This window comes from Anguilla rostrata, chromosome 1 (assembly GCF_018555375.3).
Source record: "Anguilla rostrata isolate EN2019 chromosome 1, ASM1855537v3, whole genome shotgun sequence".
Lineage (NCBI taxonomy): Eukaryota > Metazoa > Chordata > Actinopteri > Anguilliformes > Anguillidae > Anguilla > Anguilla rostrata.
In genome coordinates, this window is record NC_057933.1 from 57,209,979 (window position 1) to 57,229,908 (window position 19,930).

The 19,930-nt window shown below is 38.2% G+C and overlaps 1 protein-coding gene across 1 annotated transcript in view; it reads right to left on the bottom strand.

The window, feature by feature from the left end:
- LOC135260667 (uncharacterized) overlaps positions 1-19,930 on the bottom strand; it is a 47,798-nt gene that overhangs the window by 15,462 nt on the left and 12,406 nt on the right. The window contains 16 exon segments of the mRNA XM_064346501.1: positions 620-672; positions 987-1,094; positions 1,765-1,890; positions 3,970-4,023; positions 4,892-5,191; positions 5,949-6,011; positions 6,744-6,797; positions 8,451-8,495; positions 8,598-8,624; positions 8,900-8,944; positions 9,320-9,373; positions 11,158-11,202; positions 11,872-11,892; positions 12,085-12,105; positions 12,404-12,517; positions 12,968-13,127. Of these exon segments, the coding sequence (XP_064202571.1) occupies positions 620-672; positions 987-1,094; positions 1,765-1,890; positions 3,970-4,023; positions 4,892-5,191; positions 5,949-6,011; positions 6,744-6,797; positions 8,451-8,495; positions 8,598-8,624; positions 8,900-8,944; positions 9,320-9,373; positions 11,158-11,202; positions 11,872-11,892; positions 12,085-12,105; positions 12,404-12,517; positions 12,968-13,127 (1,290 nt within the window).

Here is a 19,930-nt window from a genome sequence, read left to right on the forward strand (position 1 = left end):
CACTGAGAATGAAGCATTTTTTTCTGACGGGGCCAAATTTTTCTGTAACCCAACAGACATTATTGTTTGAATAATTGCCACATGTGTAAGCATTTTACATGTGTTGGGGTGATTTGCACAGAAAACAGATCTCAGAAATAAAGCATGGTAATTTAAAACAGAGCAATTCCAACTGTCATTAAATAAACATGATCATTATCCATATTCAACATGTAAAAGTCAGAGAAAAAAGCAATTTGAAGGCCAAATAATACATTGCATAATTCTGCAAAAGCATAATAAACAATTTCATATAAGCAATGCCATGCTCAATAATAACAATTACTTATTGCTTAGCATATGCTCCTGTCTAGTCCTTGCACAGTGTAGCATGGTGAATGGTGCATTGGGCATTGGGCTTGTAACTCAACAGTTTGATTCACCCTTGGGCAAAGTATTAAAACTGAATTGATTGAGCAACCCATCTAGCTCCATGAATGGAGTACAAAGATTTTTTTCTGTGTACTCCTCCAGATAAGAGTGTCTGCAATGAGTATCCCTTGCAATATTAAGATTATGAGGTCAGCTACTCAACCATTGCACAATGAGGTTTGGTGAATAATTTCCGCATCATCCTTACCTCAGGACCCGGAGAGCCTTGTAACCATTCAGTCCAGAAACACCAGGAAGACCCTGCAGGAGCCATCCAGAGACAGAGATAAATTGTCTATACATGAAAAACATTTATTTTCATTCCTTTTATTTACTCTGATTTACACAGTTTACACTATTTTTACATTTGGCCAATGAATGACAAAGATATTTGGCCAAGTTTGTATTTTTTCAACAGGATGACTCAAAAAGAAGCCAGGATTCCTATCTGGTATTAGAAACCACAGGCCCTCATGTCACTAGGCCAGAGCTCTCAGCAGCTGCCTCCCAAATTCCATACTGTGTCACCTTTTCCCACTGCAGTTGTTTAATGCAAAATGCCTGGATGGACTCACAGGAGAGCCCACGGCTCCAGATGGCCCCTCATGCCCCTGAGGTCCAGTGGGACCTGGGTCACCCTGGGGGAGGAAAGGGAGCAGTGGGTGAGTACTTGGGAGGAAGAAATGCATTCAGTTTAACAAGCCCCCTCCCTTGCATTACTGTGGAACAAAGGTGACCAAAGGTCTCAGAGAAATCTCCAATGAGAACTGTGATGTAATGATTGGTGATTAGAGACATGTAGATCTTACCCAATAACAATGTGGAGGCGGGGACAATATAAGGGTGCCTGTACAAATATGGGTGCCTGTACAAATAAGCCTGTAAACATTATACAAAGGGCATTTTGAGACATGCAGACAGCCCTCATAAGACAGAATGCTAAATGCTTGTTTCAGTGTATTAAAGTACTACATGCACACTAAAGCCACAGCTGTTCCCACAGTTTAAAATGTGACTAAGGTACTGTATTTCTAGGAAGTACTGCTAAATTGAATTACATTTTTAAAGCACATAATGTCACTGGGATTAACATAGACACAAGAACCCTTCCTTCAGTGGCCAGATATTCATTCAGACTAATTACACAAGACTTTATACATCTGGACCAACCATAAAGCTGAATCAGCCCAAACATCTGTGTGTGCAAGATAGTTACTCTATCAAGTTCATGTTTAACAGACATCCTGGGAAAAAAACAAAAAAACTTTGTTCTTTGGTACTCATTGCGGCCGGGGTGTGGCCTCAGCCTCTGTTTTAGTGGAGGATCAGTGGAGGACACAAGCTGATATTCACCTTATCCCCCCGGACTCCTCTGTTTCCAGGGGGCCCTCTAATACCTTTCTCCCCTTTCTCTCCCTGTGGCGGAAAAAACAAACAAACCAACACCAGATGTGACTGTGCATTTGTAGATTTCCAAAGAAATCAGCCATGTAGCAGTTAAGGTCATTCACATTCAGATTTAACACAAAGATCAGCCCCTTAAATAAACAAGATTATAATTTTATTTTAATATACGACCAGATAATGATAACATTCTGAATGAAGATGTATTTCAGCAAGATTTTAGCCAAATGTTTTTGGCAAAAATGATTGGAAGACAATATAATGTCATCAGCTTTGTTATTAATCTCACTTTCTGATGCTAATGGAAAGTCTCATACTATTTTACCAGGCTTGCCAGGCATACCACAGTCCCCCTGGGAAACAATAAAGGAGACATTTTCAGTAGAAATCACAAATATGACATTTCATATTTTCCTACCTTTCTATACTTTATGCACAGCGATATATCTTTTGTATGTCCCATTTAGTGAAAATGGAGGAATTGCCTATAATATATAATATTTCACATGCTTAAAATCATGAATACACCTCTGTAAATCATAAGTGAAAGGAAAGCTCCATTTGAATATTAAGGCTGGCAGGATGGGCGCATTCTTGAACAACGTGTATTTTTGCTGATTTTAAATTTTATTTATAACGTCGACACATACTGTACAGTGTGCCTGGTTCTCATTTTCTGAGAAATATGGCGCACATAGAGATGTGAAATTAAGCTCCAGGTTGGAGGAGGCAGTAACACTGATGTGAAAAACCCATCACAAGAGATTCTTAAATTCTGTGCAAAGATGGTGTGTGTCTGAACATGTTTTCATACAGCAAATTCTTTGCCATCTTGCACAGGCCTAAATCGTTACATAGCCAAGTCTGCCAATCAGCCTAGAATGGTTCTATTAGCCAGTCTAACCCAGACTCCTCCAAACTATCCTACAAGCCAGATGACACATTAATAACATCCCATAGGGTTTACCAGTTGAGAAAGTAGGCAGAGACTGTTTATCCTTTAGCCTGATGTATGTGCTTCATAGATACATTGTAAATGCATGTGAAAATATCTTCCTGATCATACTGCCATGGATGTGTGTTTATGTGTAGCTTTGCATAGGGTTTCTGTATGTACTGACAGCATGTGTGTTTACTATGTTCATAATTGTACTACAGTGCTTATATGGGTCATCTCCTAATCCTCATTCAACCTCCTTTTGCTGCAGTCTGCTGGCTAACCACTGAATGTCTCCAGCAAGATCACAAAATATGTTTTATGAAAGAGATGATGAGTGCAGTAAATGGCATAAATAGGTCATATAATTATTCAGACTTCATTACTGTACCTTTTTAGCAACCAGTAAAATGTGGAAACACATAGATCTATGAGAATTTTCCAAAAAACATGCAACCAAATCTCACGATGATATCAAATGAGAATTTGTACAACATTGGTGGATTCGTGAAATGCTTTCTTTTAAAATCCTCAGTAATCTGCAGAGATTTACCTGGCGTATAAAGGGTTTAAGCATTCCAAATATAATAATATAATTTAAAGATAAACTTACAAAGCAACAATGTGTCACACCAGGATATGCTACATGAAATGACATAAATGTAATACTTATTCAGAAAGTGCAAGTATGTATTTAGGCAATCACCTTTTGAGAGCCAGTATAGAAAATAATGAGGCAAGCTAAATGAAAGAGATGTACTTCAGATTAAACTCACAGACTTTCTAAATTCTACTCGGTGAGGGATGTCATGTCAATGAGTTCATGTTCTAAAAATGTGTCACATGTGGAAACAAGCATTTCTTCAGTGAGACAAGGTCTGAATTCGACAGCTGCAACACTGAAATTGCTCTGCAACCTACACACACATATTTACCTCTCATGTCTTGTCATGTCAGGCATGTTGGTGTTGATGCAAGAGTGAGGTTTTGTAAACTGTACAATGTAAAGGAATCATGGATTACAAAGAACTCGATAAACTGAACAAATAATTGCGGCAAGCTACCACCTTACTGTCTGGTTTGATTCGTTGATATATAAGCATGTGGTCCACTTGTTATAAGCCAAGAGGATAAGAGCATCTGTCAAATGCTAGTAAAGGCTCATGAAGCCCCAATGGCCCACCACAAGTTTAGGGCAATACATGCAGAATACTCACATCATCACCTCTGTGCCCCTTATTACCTTGAACCCCCACAGGCCCACTGTCTCCCTGCAAAGCGATCAAAGAGATGTTCCAGAATTAAGTGACTATCAGTCATATATTTCGCTATTCCCTGGGTCACAGGTCAATTCCCCCTCTATCATCAAGATTCCAGAAGCTTCTTAGTCCCCTGGTTGCAGATATGGGGACAACATAGCATACAACGGCAGTTTTCCAATACCTGATTGTCTGCAGTCCCTAAATATGGTTAAGGTGTAATGGAATTAATGAGGGCAACACAGGAATTTTCTGATGGTCTTAGTTTCAGATTGATTGTTTGATTGACTGGTTGTTTAATTACCTTAGCTCCAGTGGAACCAGATAGTAAATGGACTGCATTTATATAGCGCTTTTATCCAAAGTGCTTTACAATTGATACCTCTCATTCACCAGAGCAGTTAGGGGTTAGGTGTCTTGCTCAGGGACACTTCGACACGCCGAGGGCTGGGATCGAACCGGCAACCCTCCGACTGCCAGATAACTGCTCTTACCTCCTGAGCTATGTCGCCCCTATACACCAGATACCAGATACACCAGATTAGAGACATGTAGATCTTACCCAATAACAATGTGGAGGCAGGGACAATATAAGGGTGCCTGTACAAATATGGGTGCCTGTACAAATAAGCCTGTACAAATTATACAAAGGGCATTCTGAGACATGCAGAGCCGGCACAAAGTAGACAGCCCTCATAAGACAGAATGCTAAATGCTTGTTTCAGTGTATTAAATTACTACATGCATACTAAAGCCGCAGCTGTTCCCACAGTTTAAAATGTGACTAAGGTACTATATTTCTAGGAAGTACTGCTAAATTGAATAACATTTTTAAAGCACATAATGTCACTGGGATTAACATAGACACAAGAACCCTTTATTCAGTGGCCAGATATTCATTCAGACTAATTACACAAGACTTTATACATCTGGACCAACCATAAAGCTGAATCAGCCCAAACATCTGTGTGTGCAAGATAGTTACTCTATCAAGTTCATGTTTAACAGACATCCTGGGAAAAAAAAACAAAAAAACTTTGTTGTTCTTTGGTACCCATTGCGGCCCGGGGTGTGGCCTCAGCCTCTGTTTTAGTGGAGGGCACAAGCTGATATTCACCTTATCCCCCTGAACTCCTTTGATTCCGGGGGGCCCTCTAATACCTTTCTCCCCTTTCTGGCCCTGTGGCGGAAAAAACAAACAAACCACCACCAGATGTGATTGTGCATTTGTAGATTTCCAAAGAAATCAGCCATGCAGCAGTTAAGGTCATTCACATTCAGATTTAACACAAAGATCAGCCCCTTAAAGTAATAAGGGGCACCAGATACACCAGATTCACCTGCTATTCCAGGAGATCCCCTTTCACCCTGCATAGCAAACAAATCACAGCAAACTAAACTAACCACACCAACTTAACCCAAAGAAGTAAGGATGGTCTGACTAAGGTTAGATTAATGCTGTGTCCACATGCTTGTCTCTGCTGCATAAACAAATGCGTGTGAACTTGTATGCATAATTTCATTCTTTCTCTGAATTTGGAATGCACAGCAATATCCTCCACCAGTTTAGAAGAATAAAGACACATGCCCTCGTGTGTACCACTAATTCATTTCACTGTGCAGTCCAGCAGCTGAGCTGTCCAGTCAATCCACTAGGGGAGTCTATTTCATGCACCTCTGGTGCAGGCTGACTCCAGGTGCTGGACTGAGCAAAGGGGTCATTCTTGCAGAGATAAGCCCATCAACAGAAGCCCTCACTCCCTGGACAACTCAGGCAACAATGCTTTGCCCTGTGAGGCTGCTAGCGACAGTGCTTTACAGCACTGACCCGCAGTGTTTTAACAGGACAAGTAATTTGACAGCCCCTAAAACACAGCATTGTGCATATGTATATTCTGTATTGGCATCAAACAGTGACTGGGAAGGTGAACACTTACCTTTTGTCCTGGTTCTCCAAAAGAGCCTGGGTCTCCTTTCTCTCCTGGAGGACCTGGCTCCCCCTTTCAAAAGAAACCATATTTTTTTTCTCATAATAAAAATTATGCTTTTGACAAGCCATTTACCCACAATAGTGAGAAAATGTCACATTTCACTTTAGACAAACATAGTTTTGCTTAATTTGGCTAAACCAGAGAGGAGAGAAGTATATGATCAAAGGTTTGGAGTGCTCCCTAACATTCTTCGATCTGCCAAAATTATTGACTGTGTTTTCATCCATTTTTGGAAATGCATTCTAAATGACCATTAATTATTTGGTATGGCAATAATATGATAAGTACAATTTTCATAATATGGTCCTTCTCGGTAACATAATATAGTATTCCTGGACAAAAGAAAAACAGTTTTTGGATTATTGCAACATCTCAGCAAGCAGCCTCCTTTGGAGAGCAACCAAGCCAAGAGTTTCTGGCATTACATTGGTGCCAAATAGAACTGGACCATGACAGTAGACTACTTTCACAGGCAATAGCAAGGTTAGAGAGGATTAGATATGTGTGTACTTCTTAAATCCTTACTGAACAAAGGAAGTGAGGAAATACAGCCATCAGTGAGGAGAACCAGTGGAACCTTCACAACTAGTGAAGGATGGAGGAAGGAGGGATTAGAGCATTCAGAACAAGGTGTGGAAGGAGATTGGAGTTGCAGTAGTGTTAAGATGGGAGGCTGGGGCAGAAGGAATGAAGAACAAGAGCAGCAGGAAGGTTTGTAGTTGGACCCTCTTATAAACTCACCTCCATCCCATCATTTCCTTTACAACCTTGAAGACCTGCTGAACCAGGCTCTCCCTGCTCAGATGAGAGAACAAGACATTAGGATTGTTATTCCTCACAATCTTCATAATAGCATTCATGTTTTGTGTGAGGAGGCACAAGCCTGTTATTTCCCATTGTAATTTGTCTTGTCTGGATGGTAACAGTTGCAATTCTCTCTTCCGTTCCTACTCGACATAGCCCTCAGATGACCGTAATGATGTAACCCAAAAGGATCAGTTCTGCTGTTTCCTCCCCAAATAGTCTGAATTGAAAAAAAACTGCTTTAAATCATGCATTTGAGACTAATGGCACATTTTAAGGGAGTCAAATGTATGATATTTATCTACTTATGATTATACAAAGAGGAAAAAATGTCTACAAGTGTTTTAAACTCTCAAGTCCCTCCAACTCCATTCTATATAATACCATCAGAAGGATCAATTTGTCCACAGTGTGATCTTAAAGCTAAAGACATGAGCAAATGTGAGGCAAGTCCTTCACAATTTCAGTGAAAGTGCAACCACATGGAAAATATAGAGAACTTATGCTATTCTGAAACTCTAGCTCCCATGGGTACGCAAGTGCAACATATTTATATGAGTTTGCACCATAGGGTGAGGCTATTAAATGAATGACAGTTTTTTAAAATAGCTTTAAGGACTACATTTCTTATTTTCATTACATTCAAATTTCGACATTTAGCAGGCACCCTTATCCAGAGTGACTTACACTACAGAAAAGCATATATGGTATCAATCTGATAGAAAATCATCTGTGTCACAACCAACAGCAGAAGTTAATACATGAATCAACAATAAGTTAAGGACCAATTAGATGCAAAAGAGGGTTTACAATGTACAGTAGTACTTTTAGCAGCAAATGGGTTTGAGGGAGTAGTGTTAGATGTAGAATAGGTAGGGCAAATGGGTATGAGGGAATAGTCCACTGTTACTGTATACTAGTATACTTCACAGTTAAACAGCAAGACTGTCTTTAGCTACACTGGCTTGTATGCAAATGTGCCTGCGGTGTGGTTACTTCAGAGTCAGTTCCAGAGAAAGGGAGAAAGATGGCAAAAACATTCAGGGGAAAAAAAGACCACATTGACCTTATTAATTTTTCACTGTTGCAGTAACCAAGACAGACCAAGATTTCCAAACAATTTTCAGCAGAAATTCCTGGGAATTTCCGCTTTCTCCCTAATAAGCAAAAAATCCCCCCTGCCACAGTCCAATGGGAAAACTATGTACTTTGCTTTGGATAAGAGCGTCTGTCAAATGCCTGTAATGTAACTAGTACACTGGAATGAAAATCAAAGCACAATTCCATGTAATTCACATTTGGGTCAGTTCTTACCACCTAGATTGCAGATAAATAGCATTAAAGTGCATTTATGCCTGCAATGAATCATTAGAACTATGTTTATTTTGAGAATGTTCTCTTTATCATCTGTAAGAAGTATAACTGTCATACAATTACACAAATGTGTATATTGAAGAGTCGATAGCAAAAAAATGTGATGTAAACCTGAATTTGAGTTCTCTGATTGCATGTGTAAGATGGTCATTCATAAATATATTCTCTCTCTCTCTCTCTCTCACTCACTCACGCACACACACACACACAGGGTCACTGATTGTGCCACAGATTGCTTTGCCAAAGAGACCAAAGAGAGGCACAACAAACCATTGGGCCATCTTTTCCATCAATGCCATTATGTCCCTTTTCACCCTGTTATTTAAAAAATGGGTAAAATATAATGATGATTGAGTTATTCATTAAATTAACAGACACATGAAATGATAAAAATTAATAATTCATCAGTTAACTAACCTTTTGTCCAGAAGCTCCTCTGGGTCCCTTTTGGAGACACAAAACATGAAAATGTATCTCAGAAATTAAACTGTCCAGAACAATCATGTGAAATTAAATTATATTTCCTTGTTAAAACTCATCTGTAATAAAATAATATAAAGTTTTACTTTGTGAATAGTATGAGAAAAGTCCCCACCTTCTCTCCCATGGAACCCTGGAACTACCATGTATTGTTAATTATATCCTTGATTTAACCTTTGGAACAATATAGAAATGCCAACAATTTTGCAGAAATGCTCTGAGGAGGAAATGAGCTGAACCTTCTCTCCTCTGTGCCCTGGAGGTCCTTGGTCCCCGGTGACACCCTGTGACAGGAACACATCTTGGTTAAAATGTAATAAATGAGAATCTTCACTCATGCAGTCTTTCCTGTTCAGCTACAGCATACAGAAGTAAGGAATAGAGGGAGATTCTTCCCAAAACCTGAAAATAACCCATAAATGTAATCGCTGTTCATTTCCACAATCCAATTTGATTACTTCCTTTCCATGAATGTTTCAAGCTGTGTCATGCTCACTGAACATAATATGGTGTATTCGTAACATTCCGAAACTAATAGTGATTACTGTGACATGCATTATTTTGCAAGTTATAGTTTTACTCAGATGCCATCTGTCCATCACTAATTCATTCCCTGTTTCCCCTTGAAAGATCATTCACGTGCCATGATTAAGACTCACCTTTGACCCCATGTCACCAGGTTTCCCAGCAACTCCCTGTCTTCCTGGTGTTCCCTAAAAACATCATTTTCATGACTGATTCAGAACTTGTCTTAAATCATTTATTGCTCATATATTTTTAATCATTGAATTAATGTAACTCTTGAAAGGACAATTATAAGCATTTTTGGGTTTCAGGAGCTCATCAAATGAACTCAGGGTTCCGGCATTGAGGCAGAAACTTGAATTACTGAAGACAACTAAAAAGGAAGGAAACTATTTTTTAAAAAGTGCAAACAACACTTCCACTGGGATTAAATGAGTGAGGTACACCAGAATATAAATTTTGTTGAATAGGGACAACAAAGGGACAACATCTGCAGGACACATTCACATCACACAGATGCTTTAAATCGTTAGTCCAAACAAGTTGGAATCTGAACAGACAGTGCTCATGATTATGCCCTTTGGCTTTCTGCTCTCCACTCTTGAATAAAAAATCACAGGAAGCACAACTCACACACAAGCATGCACACAGCACATGAGCACACAAACAGTCTTCCAGTGTCAGTTCCTTTCTAAGATAAATGGTTTCATGTTCTAGGGGAAATATGTTCATGGGCTCACGGAAATGATGGGACTAAACAGCAAAGTGTGACTTTTTACAAACACAGTCATCACCTCACCCTGGCCTCTATATACTCTCTAACTGAAAGTTACTTTTCTTTGTCTTTGAGTAACAAGGTAAAGGTTGAGTTCTTTTGATATATATTTGGGGTGCTCAGCACTCTCTGAAATCAAATAATTGAGGGGTTTCTTACATATTCATTTCAATGTATTATAGATCAACAGGTACATCATTGTGTACTCACAAACAGACAAACACCACTTCAATATACTACTACTATCACTATATTTACTATTATTATTATTTTGAATTCTGGTTTTTGCATGAGGAAGGAAAGTTCATCTTTTAACTGGCAATGCTATCTGTGTAGTCATAAAAATCAAATGTACAGTACATTAAATGTACATTTTAACATGCTAGATAGATCAGGTTTGCGTTAAGTATAAACCAGTCAAAGCCAAACTCCAAGCATCTGTATATATTTGCGTGTTGGACTAATTTACCCTTTCCCTATAAGTGGCTATATCAAATGTTTGTTTGTAACATGCTTGAGGAAAACACTGCCTATTCAACGAGGGTGGTAAAGGTTGCATCAAGAAACTGTACAAACATCCGGATTGTAAAGATTGTTAGGTCAGACATTACACCTATATGAGCATTTTCTTTAGCTCACTGCTACAGTTTTGCTTATGTTTCCTATATTTATCTATGAATCAATTTATCCACATGACTGGACAGGACAGGACACAGCAGTAGTGCGTGTATATAAAGTACCATTTTATAGAATTACTGGCATAAGAACTTCAGAGATAATTCAGTTATAGTTTCATGATTACTTGTAAAATTCTGTGTTATGCTGTGTTAGCTAACAGTGTAACGTTCCCCGCTCTTTCCATTCGAGACAATGCAGTTAATCTTTTAAACTGAAAATGAAAAAGAAGACCTTACGTGTTTATAGGATGAATCACACTGGGAATTCCTTTGAAGGACTCTGTCAAACAAATCTTTCAGCACCTGCATCTATTTGATTAACTATGCTCAGACATTTGTGGAGGTTGCTCCTGTTCTTTCCCAAGCACATTGTCATTTAATCTACTTCCCAGTGGTCATCCAATGGCAAACACACTGTGTTCAAAATTAAAAGGTTCACACTGTGATTTTTAACCCTGATGCCGCATGTATAAGTAGGAAGACGTGTGTTAGTGATTCTATTTGGCTGAATGTTCATTACCGTTTCCCCCTCTTCGCCCGGTGGCCCGGGTGGTCCTCTAGCAGCCTGTGAATTTCAGAAGCAGGTAATAAATCTGTGTCTGAGAGCCAGAGCCAGATGTATCAGCAAATCCAAAAGCCAAAGAGAAAACATGTGTCAGTGAATCTAAAAAGCAAAGGGAAAACCTGTGTTTGTGTATCAAAGAAGCAGAAGGAAAACCTGCGTTAGGCAATCAAAGAACAAGAAGGAAAACCTGTTTGTGAATCAAACCTGTGTCAACCTATGTTACTCATTCAAAAAAGCAGGGAGTAAACCTGTGTTACTCAATCAAAAAAGCAGGGAGTAAACCTGTCTTACTCAATCAACGAGGCAAGGAGTAAACCTGTGTTACTCAATCACAGAAGCAGAAAGTAAACCTGTGTTACTCTGTCAAAGAAACAGAGAGTAAACCTGTGTAACTCTGTCAAAGAAGCAGAGAGCAAACCTGTGTTACTCTGTCAAAGAAGCAGAGAGCAAACCTGTGTTACTCAGTCAAATAAGCAGAAAGTTCACTTGTGTTACTCTGTCAAAAAAGCAGGGAGTAAACTGGTGTTATACTGTCAAGAAAGCAAGAGTAAACAAGTGTTAGTCAATCAAAAAAGTAGAGCAAAGCTGCGTCAACAGGCCAAATGTGCCAATAAATCAACATCTCTTAGACTGATTAGTAAACATACATGTGGAGATCAATGTTATTACCTTGCATTCATATGAGCAGCACTGAAAAATAATGATTAGATAGTTATACCATCTGAATTATCATGACAATTCACATCATTTAACCATCTTTCCCCTCAGTCGGTTTAAAATGATTATTACAATATTCCAATGTCTAATTTAAATGTCCATTGGGGTTAAATTCAAGAAAATCAATGCAAGATTTTCGTGAAAGGGTCTATGGTTACTACTCACCAAAGTCTCTGAATCCTTGTACTATGTGAGAAACATGGGGGAACACAAATAAGATTTTATCAGTCACTGTAGATAAAATTACAAGAGGTGCATCATTTGTTAGCAGGCATTAGTTCAGAGCAGGTGATGTGCTGATCCCCTGATTTGTAAATCATTTGAATGGGGTGATACTGGACATCAGTAAAAAGATTTTGATTAATGGACCTGTGAAATTCCTTTTCCAAAATGATGCCTGGCGGACACAGATAGCTACAGTCATTGGTGCTTAAAACCGGATCCAGGGGGAATAGAAAACTGATCGCTTGGGACTTTAACTCACAATGGTGGAGAGAATGGTTTTGATGGTCCCTCTGACAATTGACGGGTTGTCACTTGTTGCTGACAGGTTGTATCTGTACTGAACATCTGTTGTGATGGTACCCAGTCTGTTGTCCTGAAATCACAAAAAGATGGCACAACACTGATTGTTACTGAGCGCTGAGATATCAGACATCCTGAGGTATTTTGGAACAAGTGGGAAGCTAAAGGTCTTCACAGAATGTCCAGATGAAATAGCCTTATGTGTCTCATGTAATAAGTGTTAAAATTGGCAGTGATCACACAAACTTAAACAAAAGTGGTGAACATCTCTGGTAAACTGCAACAAAGGCAACATCATTTGAATGTTGCCTCTGCTCACTGCAGTTCGCGACAGCTCATAATGCGTGTCATAAAAGGTGCATCAGTCATTTCCATTAATGCCAGTGCAATGACTGGCAATGACATTAAATCTATCTGAAAAGCAACAGTTAGTGAATTAGTGAAATCATATGAATTGAACCTGATGAATTAACTATTGAGAAAGAAACATCCAAGTGGTAGTGAACATGAAATCCCTGTGTACCAGATGGTCAGGCGTGATGGTGACGCCAAAGATTTGTATGTCCATTCCTCTGGCTTCAGTCACGACGTGGTTGATCCCGCCACAGGGCTCCTTGTAGCCATCAAATGGGTGGCCATCAGTCACAACAACCATGTATTTATTTCCATAGAAAGGAGAGGTCCTGTAAGAAGGTATCAGAACCCAGATTTAATGCAGTTATGGGTTTACAAAAGGGGCGACATAGCTCAGGAGGTAAGAGCGGTTGTCTGGCAGTCGGAGGGTTGCCGGTTCGATCCCCGCTCTGGGTGTGTTGAAGTGTCCCTGAGCTAGACACCTAACCCCTAACTGCTCTGGTGAATGAGAGGCCTCAATTGTAAAGTGCTTTGGATAAAAGCGCTATATAAATGCAGTCCATTTACCATTTACAAATCCATCAGATTATCGAAAACATGTTACTTTCAAATGAATGATGGTCAATCCATGTAACACCCCACACTAAAACTCCACTCACTTAAAAGTCAGTAAAATGTAGTTTTATGTTGAAAAAATAAACCCCAAACCCCAAATGATTTATGTTCATTACCATTATTAATGAATTAATGAATTCAAGAATGTATAAAGCATATATTTATATACTGAGACAACACATATCCTGCATTGTTCACCATTCCTTCATTATTAAATTACTATATATTACTTACAGTTCCAACTCCAAGTAAATATTCAGTTTTTTCTTTCATGAGAAAGGCTTTACCACAATTCTACTATGGATGAACAAAGCTGGATCCATCCATCATCTTAAGACATGTTTAAGAACAAAATTAGCTCCAATCTTGACAGTTGATTCCAGCACTATTTTACATAGTGTTCAAATAAGACAACCACATAAGAGAAGCAGAGATAATGTATTTTTTCTAAATATAAATAAATAATAACTGCTGGTTGGCCACATCATGCTCCGTCTCTACTATTCACCAGGTGTTTCCATCCAGACTGGTTGAGGAGCTGAATCCGTCCTCATGGTTTCATGCCACTAAATACCTAACCCAAGGGAATGTATGTCGTTTCTCTTGTGCACCATGCATCTTGCAGCAAACTCAACAAACATATACCAACACTGGCAGACACACATGCATTCTGTCTTGACAACCACGGAGGTCAAAACACATTTGGAAACATTGAAGATATCTACTTTTACAAAACTGATGTTGTATGATGTTTTACAAATAATTGAAGGTTACTTTGCCAAAGAAAAAAATTTGTGATAGCTTATTTGAGGCAGCTGAAGAATAATAAAACTGAGTTTGTCAAAACTGGTATGTCATAAAAGTAACACCTCAGTTAAATCTGTCCTTAAATCTGAGATTAAGTATAATTTATAGTTCTGTAAAACTGTATGTTGTTGAAAACATTATGTTGCATTATGAATGGAAACATACAGAAATATTTAGGCAATTTGTGCCTTGTTATTAACTGCACAAAACTTGAGTCAAGTTTTAAAATTATACAATTTGGTTCCTATTGCTAATACTTGAAAGTCTTCTAATGATTCATCATCAAAATAATTTATTGTGTGTAGTACATTTCTTCTTTTGCCAGATCTCCATGTGATTTACAAAAAGAGGCAACATTGCCTCAAGCACGACTAATTTGTAGAACCCTCACCTGATGTATCTCAATATTAAAAAATGAAACACATTGGGCCTCATTCACAAAACTATTTTTAAATTACTCTTACTTTTGTTCTTAAAAATGTTCAAAAGAAAAACCAATATAGGATTAATACACATGCAGACCTTTGTTTTTGTGCATATCTCAGGTGTATGAGATGATGAACGCTGGCTATTTGTAAATTTCATGCACAATCCTGTTCATGTGATTATCACAAGGACACCTCCATTACAAATACAGATAAGAAAAAAATGATGAATGCCAAAATGTTCTTGAAAACATTCTTACACACAGTTTATGAACAAATGTGATCGTACACAGTTGGTGAATGAGGCCAATTCATTGCAAATCAGTTCTGGTAAGAAGATAAATTAAATATTTTAGAAAAATTAGAATATTTCAGGAAACAAAATGAGATGCCATTCATACTCATAAAATGTCTTATAGCATTGCCTACTATGCTCTAATCAATTATTGAAGGAACATTATCTGAACAGCTGAAATTCAAATTTAATTATATGGTTGTATTCTATGATATATAACACTATACATGTGGCACTCTAGATTGTAACATAAAATTACTAGCACATGTTCAATAAATGAGTATCCAGTAATGAGACTGGTCTGGCATTGTTAGACTCAGTGGCCTAAGGGGGATACATTTGAAGATAAATGGTATGGCTGTAAAAAAAAGAAAAGAAAATTGGCTCCAAACCACAAGAATCTTCATGTTTTTCTTGTCGATTACTGCTAGGAGGGTGGGGATGGATTGTTCCAGATGCATAGAGAAGAAAGCATTTGTCAATTTCACACTTTCATGTTACAGGAGGAGTCCACTGGAATAGCAGGGATGGCATTTAAAGAGGGGGAGATAAGCTTTCTTTTCCAGCTTCTGTTGTGGAATAATTCAGGAATGATATCACCAGAGCCCTCTGGAAGATGTGGAATGCTCTGTGTGACTGATGAGGGCAATTAAGTTGTGTACACTCAGAGGCTGCTTGCCTGCACAGGCACAGTAAAACAGCCAAGTTCTGTTTTAATACGGCTTGACTGTGAGACATGCTAATATCCATACAGAGAAGTGCTTTTTCCCCCAACAGGACCACATAAGAGAACTGTATTTACAACTCAATAACAAACTTAAGGTTCAAACTTTCTTTCTTTGAGAGCCTAAGACAAGCTCATATGCAAACTAATTAGTGTCTTTTCATGAACAATTTACCACATTCACATCTCATCAAAGAAAAGAAATTCCAAAATTATGTATTTTTTTTGGCTGGATCTTGTTCTAACTGACAATGTTTTGTATGACCTGTGTAACAGTGTGGAACACAGACTCTTCTGACACACCCTAGTAGTTGCGTATGTCACGGTTCCTGCTGTTCGCCATCAGATGGCTCCCTAGTGTTTCTGTGTCCTGTGTTATTCCTTGTGATGGCTTCATTGATTCAATGGTTTTCCTAGTTCACCTGGTCTAGTTAGTCTTGTGATCACACCATTGTGTTTCAGTCTATAGTCCCTGTGTTTCCCAGTTTACTTGTTTGGTCTTAGCTTTTGGTTGTGTTTGCCTTGCCTGCCTCTCTTTGTACAAACCTTTTAAGTTACTCATGTTCCTGCCTCTCATTGTATCAGTCTCTCATGTTCCTGCCTTGTTACCAGTGTTTATGCCCTGTGTTAGTTTATTTTCTAGTGTGTTACGTTTAGTCTTCTTGTATTTGTATGCCTCCCAGTTTATTGTTTTCCCATGTGATTTCCCATTAAATTTATTTTTGTTTACTTAACGCCTGCCTCCGGAGTCTGACTCTGCGTTTGGGTCCACCAGTTCACTGAGACAGCAAGACCAAGCCAGAACATGAACCCAACTGAGAAAATCCAGTTTCGAATTGCAATTACCACCCAGGGTTTGGCAATTGACTGTCATGAACAACAAATACGGACTTTAACTGAAAACCTGCAGACCCTTGCTGTCTTAGTGAAAAACCTGTATTCATATTCATATTCATTGTTTAATTTCAAATCCAATGTACTGAAATACAGAGCCAACACAATAAAAATGGTATCACTGTCCACATACAAACTGCATTGTAGATTCGTCAAAACATGATATAACCGCAATATGTTAATTACATTTCAGTTGTCATGTTATATTAGCAAAAATTAGGAGAAAGTAAAAAACTTAATTTTCTGTCCCAAAACAATCAATTCTTTAATTGTTTCAATAAAGTCCTTCGAGTCACAATAAGCAGGCAAGGTACTATATTTCATATGGATAAAGCAATTACTGTTGCAACATAATGGGGAGGAGCAGCCAGTTCAAGCAAATCTCCAAGGTATTCTGGGTGTATGGTGACATAAGACCAAGCAATTCTATAAATGTGACAGACTGTTTGCTTTCTATATATACATGAAATTTATACTGTTCATCAAGATGTTTCATTTAAACTCAGAGAATCAGGTAAACATTTAGAAACTTAGTAGCATGATATGTTTAATAGGTTTGCCTGTCTTCTAATGATTCATTGTCAAAAGAATTTATTGTGTGTAGTACATTTCTTCTTTTGCCAGATCTCCATGTGATATATTTAAATGAAGCTCATGCACCCGCGAATGTATTGTGCCATGTATTCATTTGTCAGCTTTGAGCTGTGTGTTGTGAAATTTAGAAAATTATACAAACTATTGACTTGTCTTTCAGATGTTTGGGTTGTTTGGGTGGAACACTAAAGGCATACAATGCATTCTTTCCTTGCTTCACTCTGGTGTTTACAATTAAAAACATCTCTGTTCTCAACCCTGCCTATTCCCTCAAGATGACAAAGCTCATGTGCCAGCAAAGCAACATGATATTTGCTTCGGCTAGCTATTTTTCAGATTATTGGAATCACATCTCTTTCAAAAATATTAACCAGAGAACTGTGTAAGAACTATGGCATGAGCCCAACTGAAAAGACACCACTGTAGTAGTCAATCCTTGCATGTTGACCTTCTTCCCCTTCTTTTTCTATTGGCTAGATACAACCTACAAAGAAAAAAGGACCAGGAACATCCCAATAACTTTTTATTTTTCTGTACTACATTTGTGCCTTCCAACCAGATCCCATACTTTCCCAACTGAATTTTGATATCCTAAGGCCAATACTTGGAGACATTTCCTGTGGTTAGTTATGATTGGTTGAGAGACAGTCCATATGTCCACCATTCAGTGTGCATGTGTGATTTGTGTGGGTGTACATTTGACTATGTGACTATGCAAAAATAACTTTTAGGTGACACCTCCTGCAGTGTGATTCAGCACCATGAAAGGAATCAGATGTCCTAATGGTTCAAGGCCTCTGATTCACCAGCAAGTTAGAAGTTCAAAGACAGGTCAAAGTGGTAGTCCTTCCAAATTAATAGTTATATGTATATCTACAGCGACAAAGCCGCAGACGTGAGTTGCAATCGCATATTTATCATTAAAATTGGTGATGCTGAGGGAAATGTCCCTGTTCAGCTTTAATTATAAATAGCATTTCCCTCGTTGATTATTCAGCTATAAAATAATGATTAATTGATTATTAACTATTCATGTGCTTTGTGTATTACACTTCAGCCAAATTTACTCTGTCTATTTTACTATGTTGATGAAATGCGTTTATAACAATGTCTGGTGTGATGAATGGCCATGCTTACCTGGCCTGAGAAAGCAAATAATACGCAATGTGAAGAGCCAGATTATCACCTAGAACAAAAGATCTCAATTACCTTGCCTGCCATAAAAACACTTTTTCATCTTTAAAGTAGGCTGGGGAATAAGGAAGATCAAGAGATCAAAGGGACCCAAGACGACTCCTTGACCCCGAGAGACTTAAAACATTTAATCATCTAGACAAGCATGAAGGAGCAAGATTCTTGTTTTTGAAATGAATGATGAAACTTAATGGCATAGTGTTGAGCATTGACATTCCATGTGCTATGCTCAACACTCACAATGTGTATTGAGCATAGTGTTTAGCATGGCAGTCCCTGTGCTATGCCCAACACTTACAATGTGCTATTGAGCATAGTGTTGGACATAGGCATTCCCTATGCTATATGCAACACTAACAATGTGCTATTGAGCATAGTGTTGGACATTGACATTCCCTATGCTATATGCAACACTAACAATGTGCTGTTGAGCATAGTGTTGGGCATATACATTCCCTGGGCTATGCTCAACACCAACAATATGTTATAGAGCATAGTGTTGAGCATAGACAGTCCCAGTGCTATGCCCAACACTTACAATGTGCTATTGATCATGTCGTGTCTAGGAAACGACAGAGTTCCACGCCAATCGCCAATCTGTAGAAAACAATTTCAGGAGGGAAAAGACACAACAGCAGCAAGCTCTTCAGAAAGTTCAGACTTTATTGCACAGGTGCACAAAGCCGGATCAATTCAGCAGAATTGAACCTCGATTGTCAGTTTTGCATACATTTTATACACAATTTGTGCCCACAACCCCCTTTTAACACATTTCTAAAAATATCAGCCATCTGGTCTTTTCTGGCACAGCAAGGAGTTTCACTTTCCTGTTCGTGGGTCAACTTGACCTTTTTGGCATAAAGATGATTTTCGGTCCTTATGATGTTCCTAATGTATCAGTAAGTATTCTTATCATAGTGGACAGGTGCCCCAAAACCGATTTTTAGTTCTATTGATGTCTTTAATTAGTCTATTGATGTTCTTAATTAATCTTCATCAGTGGACAGGTACCCCAATTTTCCCTTACTTTGTACTTTCCCACTTACGCATACACCACGTCATTGCTGTCTGTATTTTTCCAATTTTCCCTTACTCTGTACTTTTTCACTATGCATACACGTCATTGCTTTCTGTATTTTTCCATACAAGTTCATAGAGTTTATAGCCTCCTGTACTTTTTCTTTTTATTCAGGTTACACAGGGGTCACTGTAAAGTATTAGTTTTCTAAGTTTTCTAGCATATTTCTATTGGGTAATAACGCTTTGTTAGTTTTTTTGGATTATATTTTTAGTAATATATGATTAGTTTTTGGTTAGTGTTATCTGCTGGAATTATTATTTGATTAGGTTTTCTGCTTAGTGAGTAAGTATGATTTTTCTTAAGCCTTCTGCATTTGCCTTTTTTCTACAGTGAATACTGTGGTTTCTTGCATTTCCATAAGCTTTGCTTGCAACTATTGATATAGAATCATTAGATTATATATTGGTTATATGAGTTTCTTAAGCTTTCTGCATTTGCCCTTTTCCTACAGTGGATACTGTGGTTTCTTGCGTTACCATAAGCTTTGCTGCAACTACTGATAT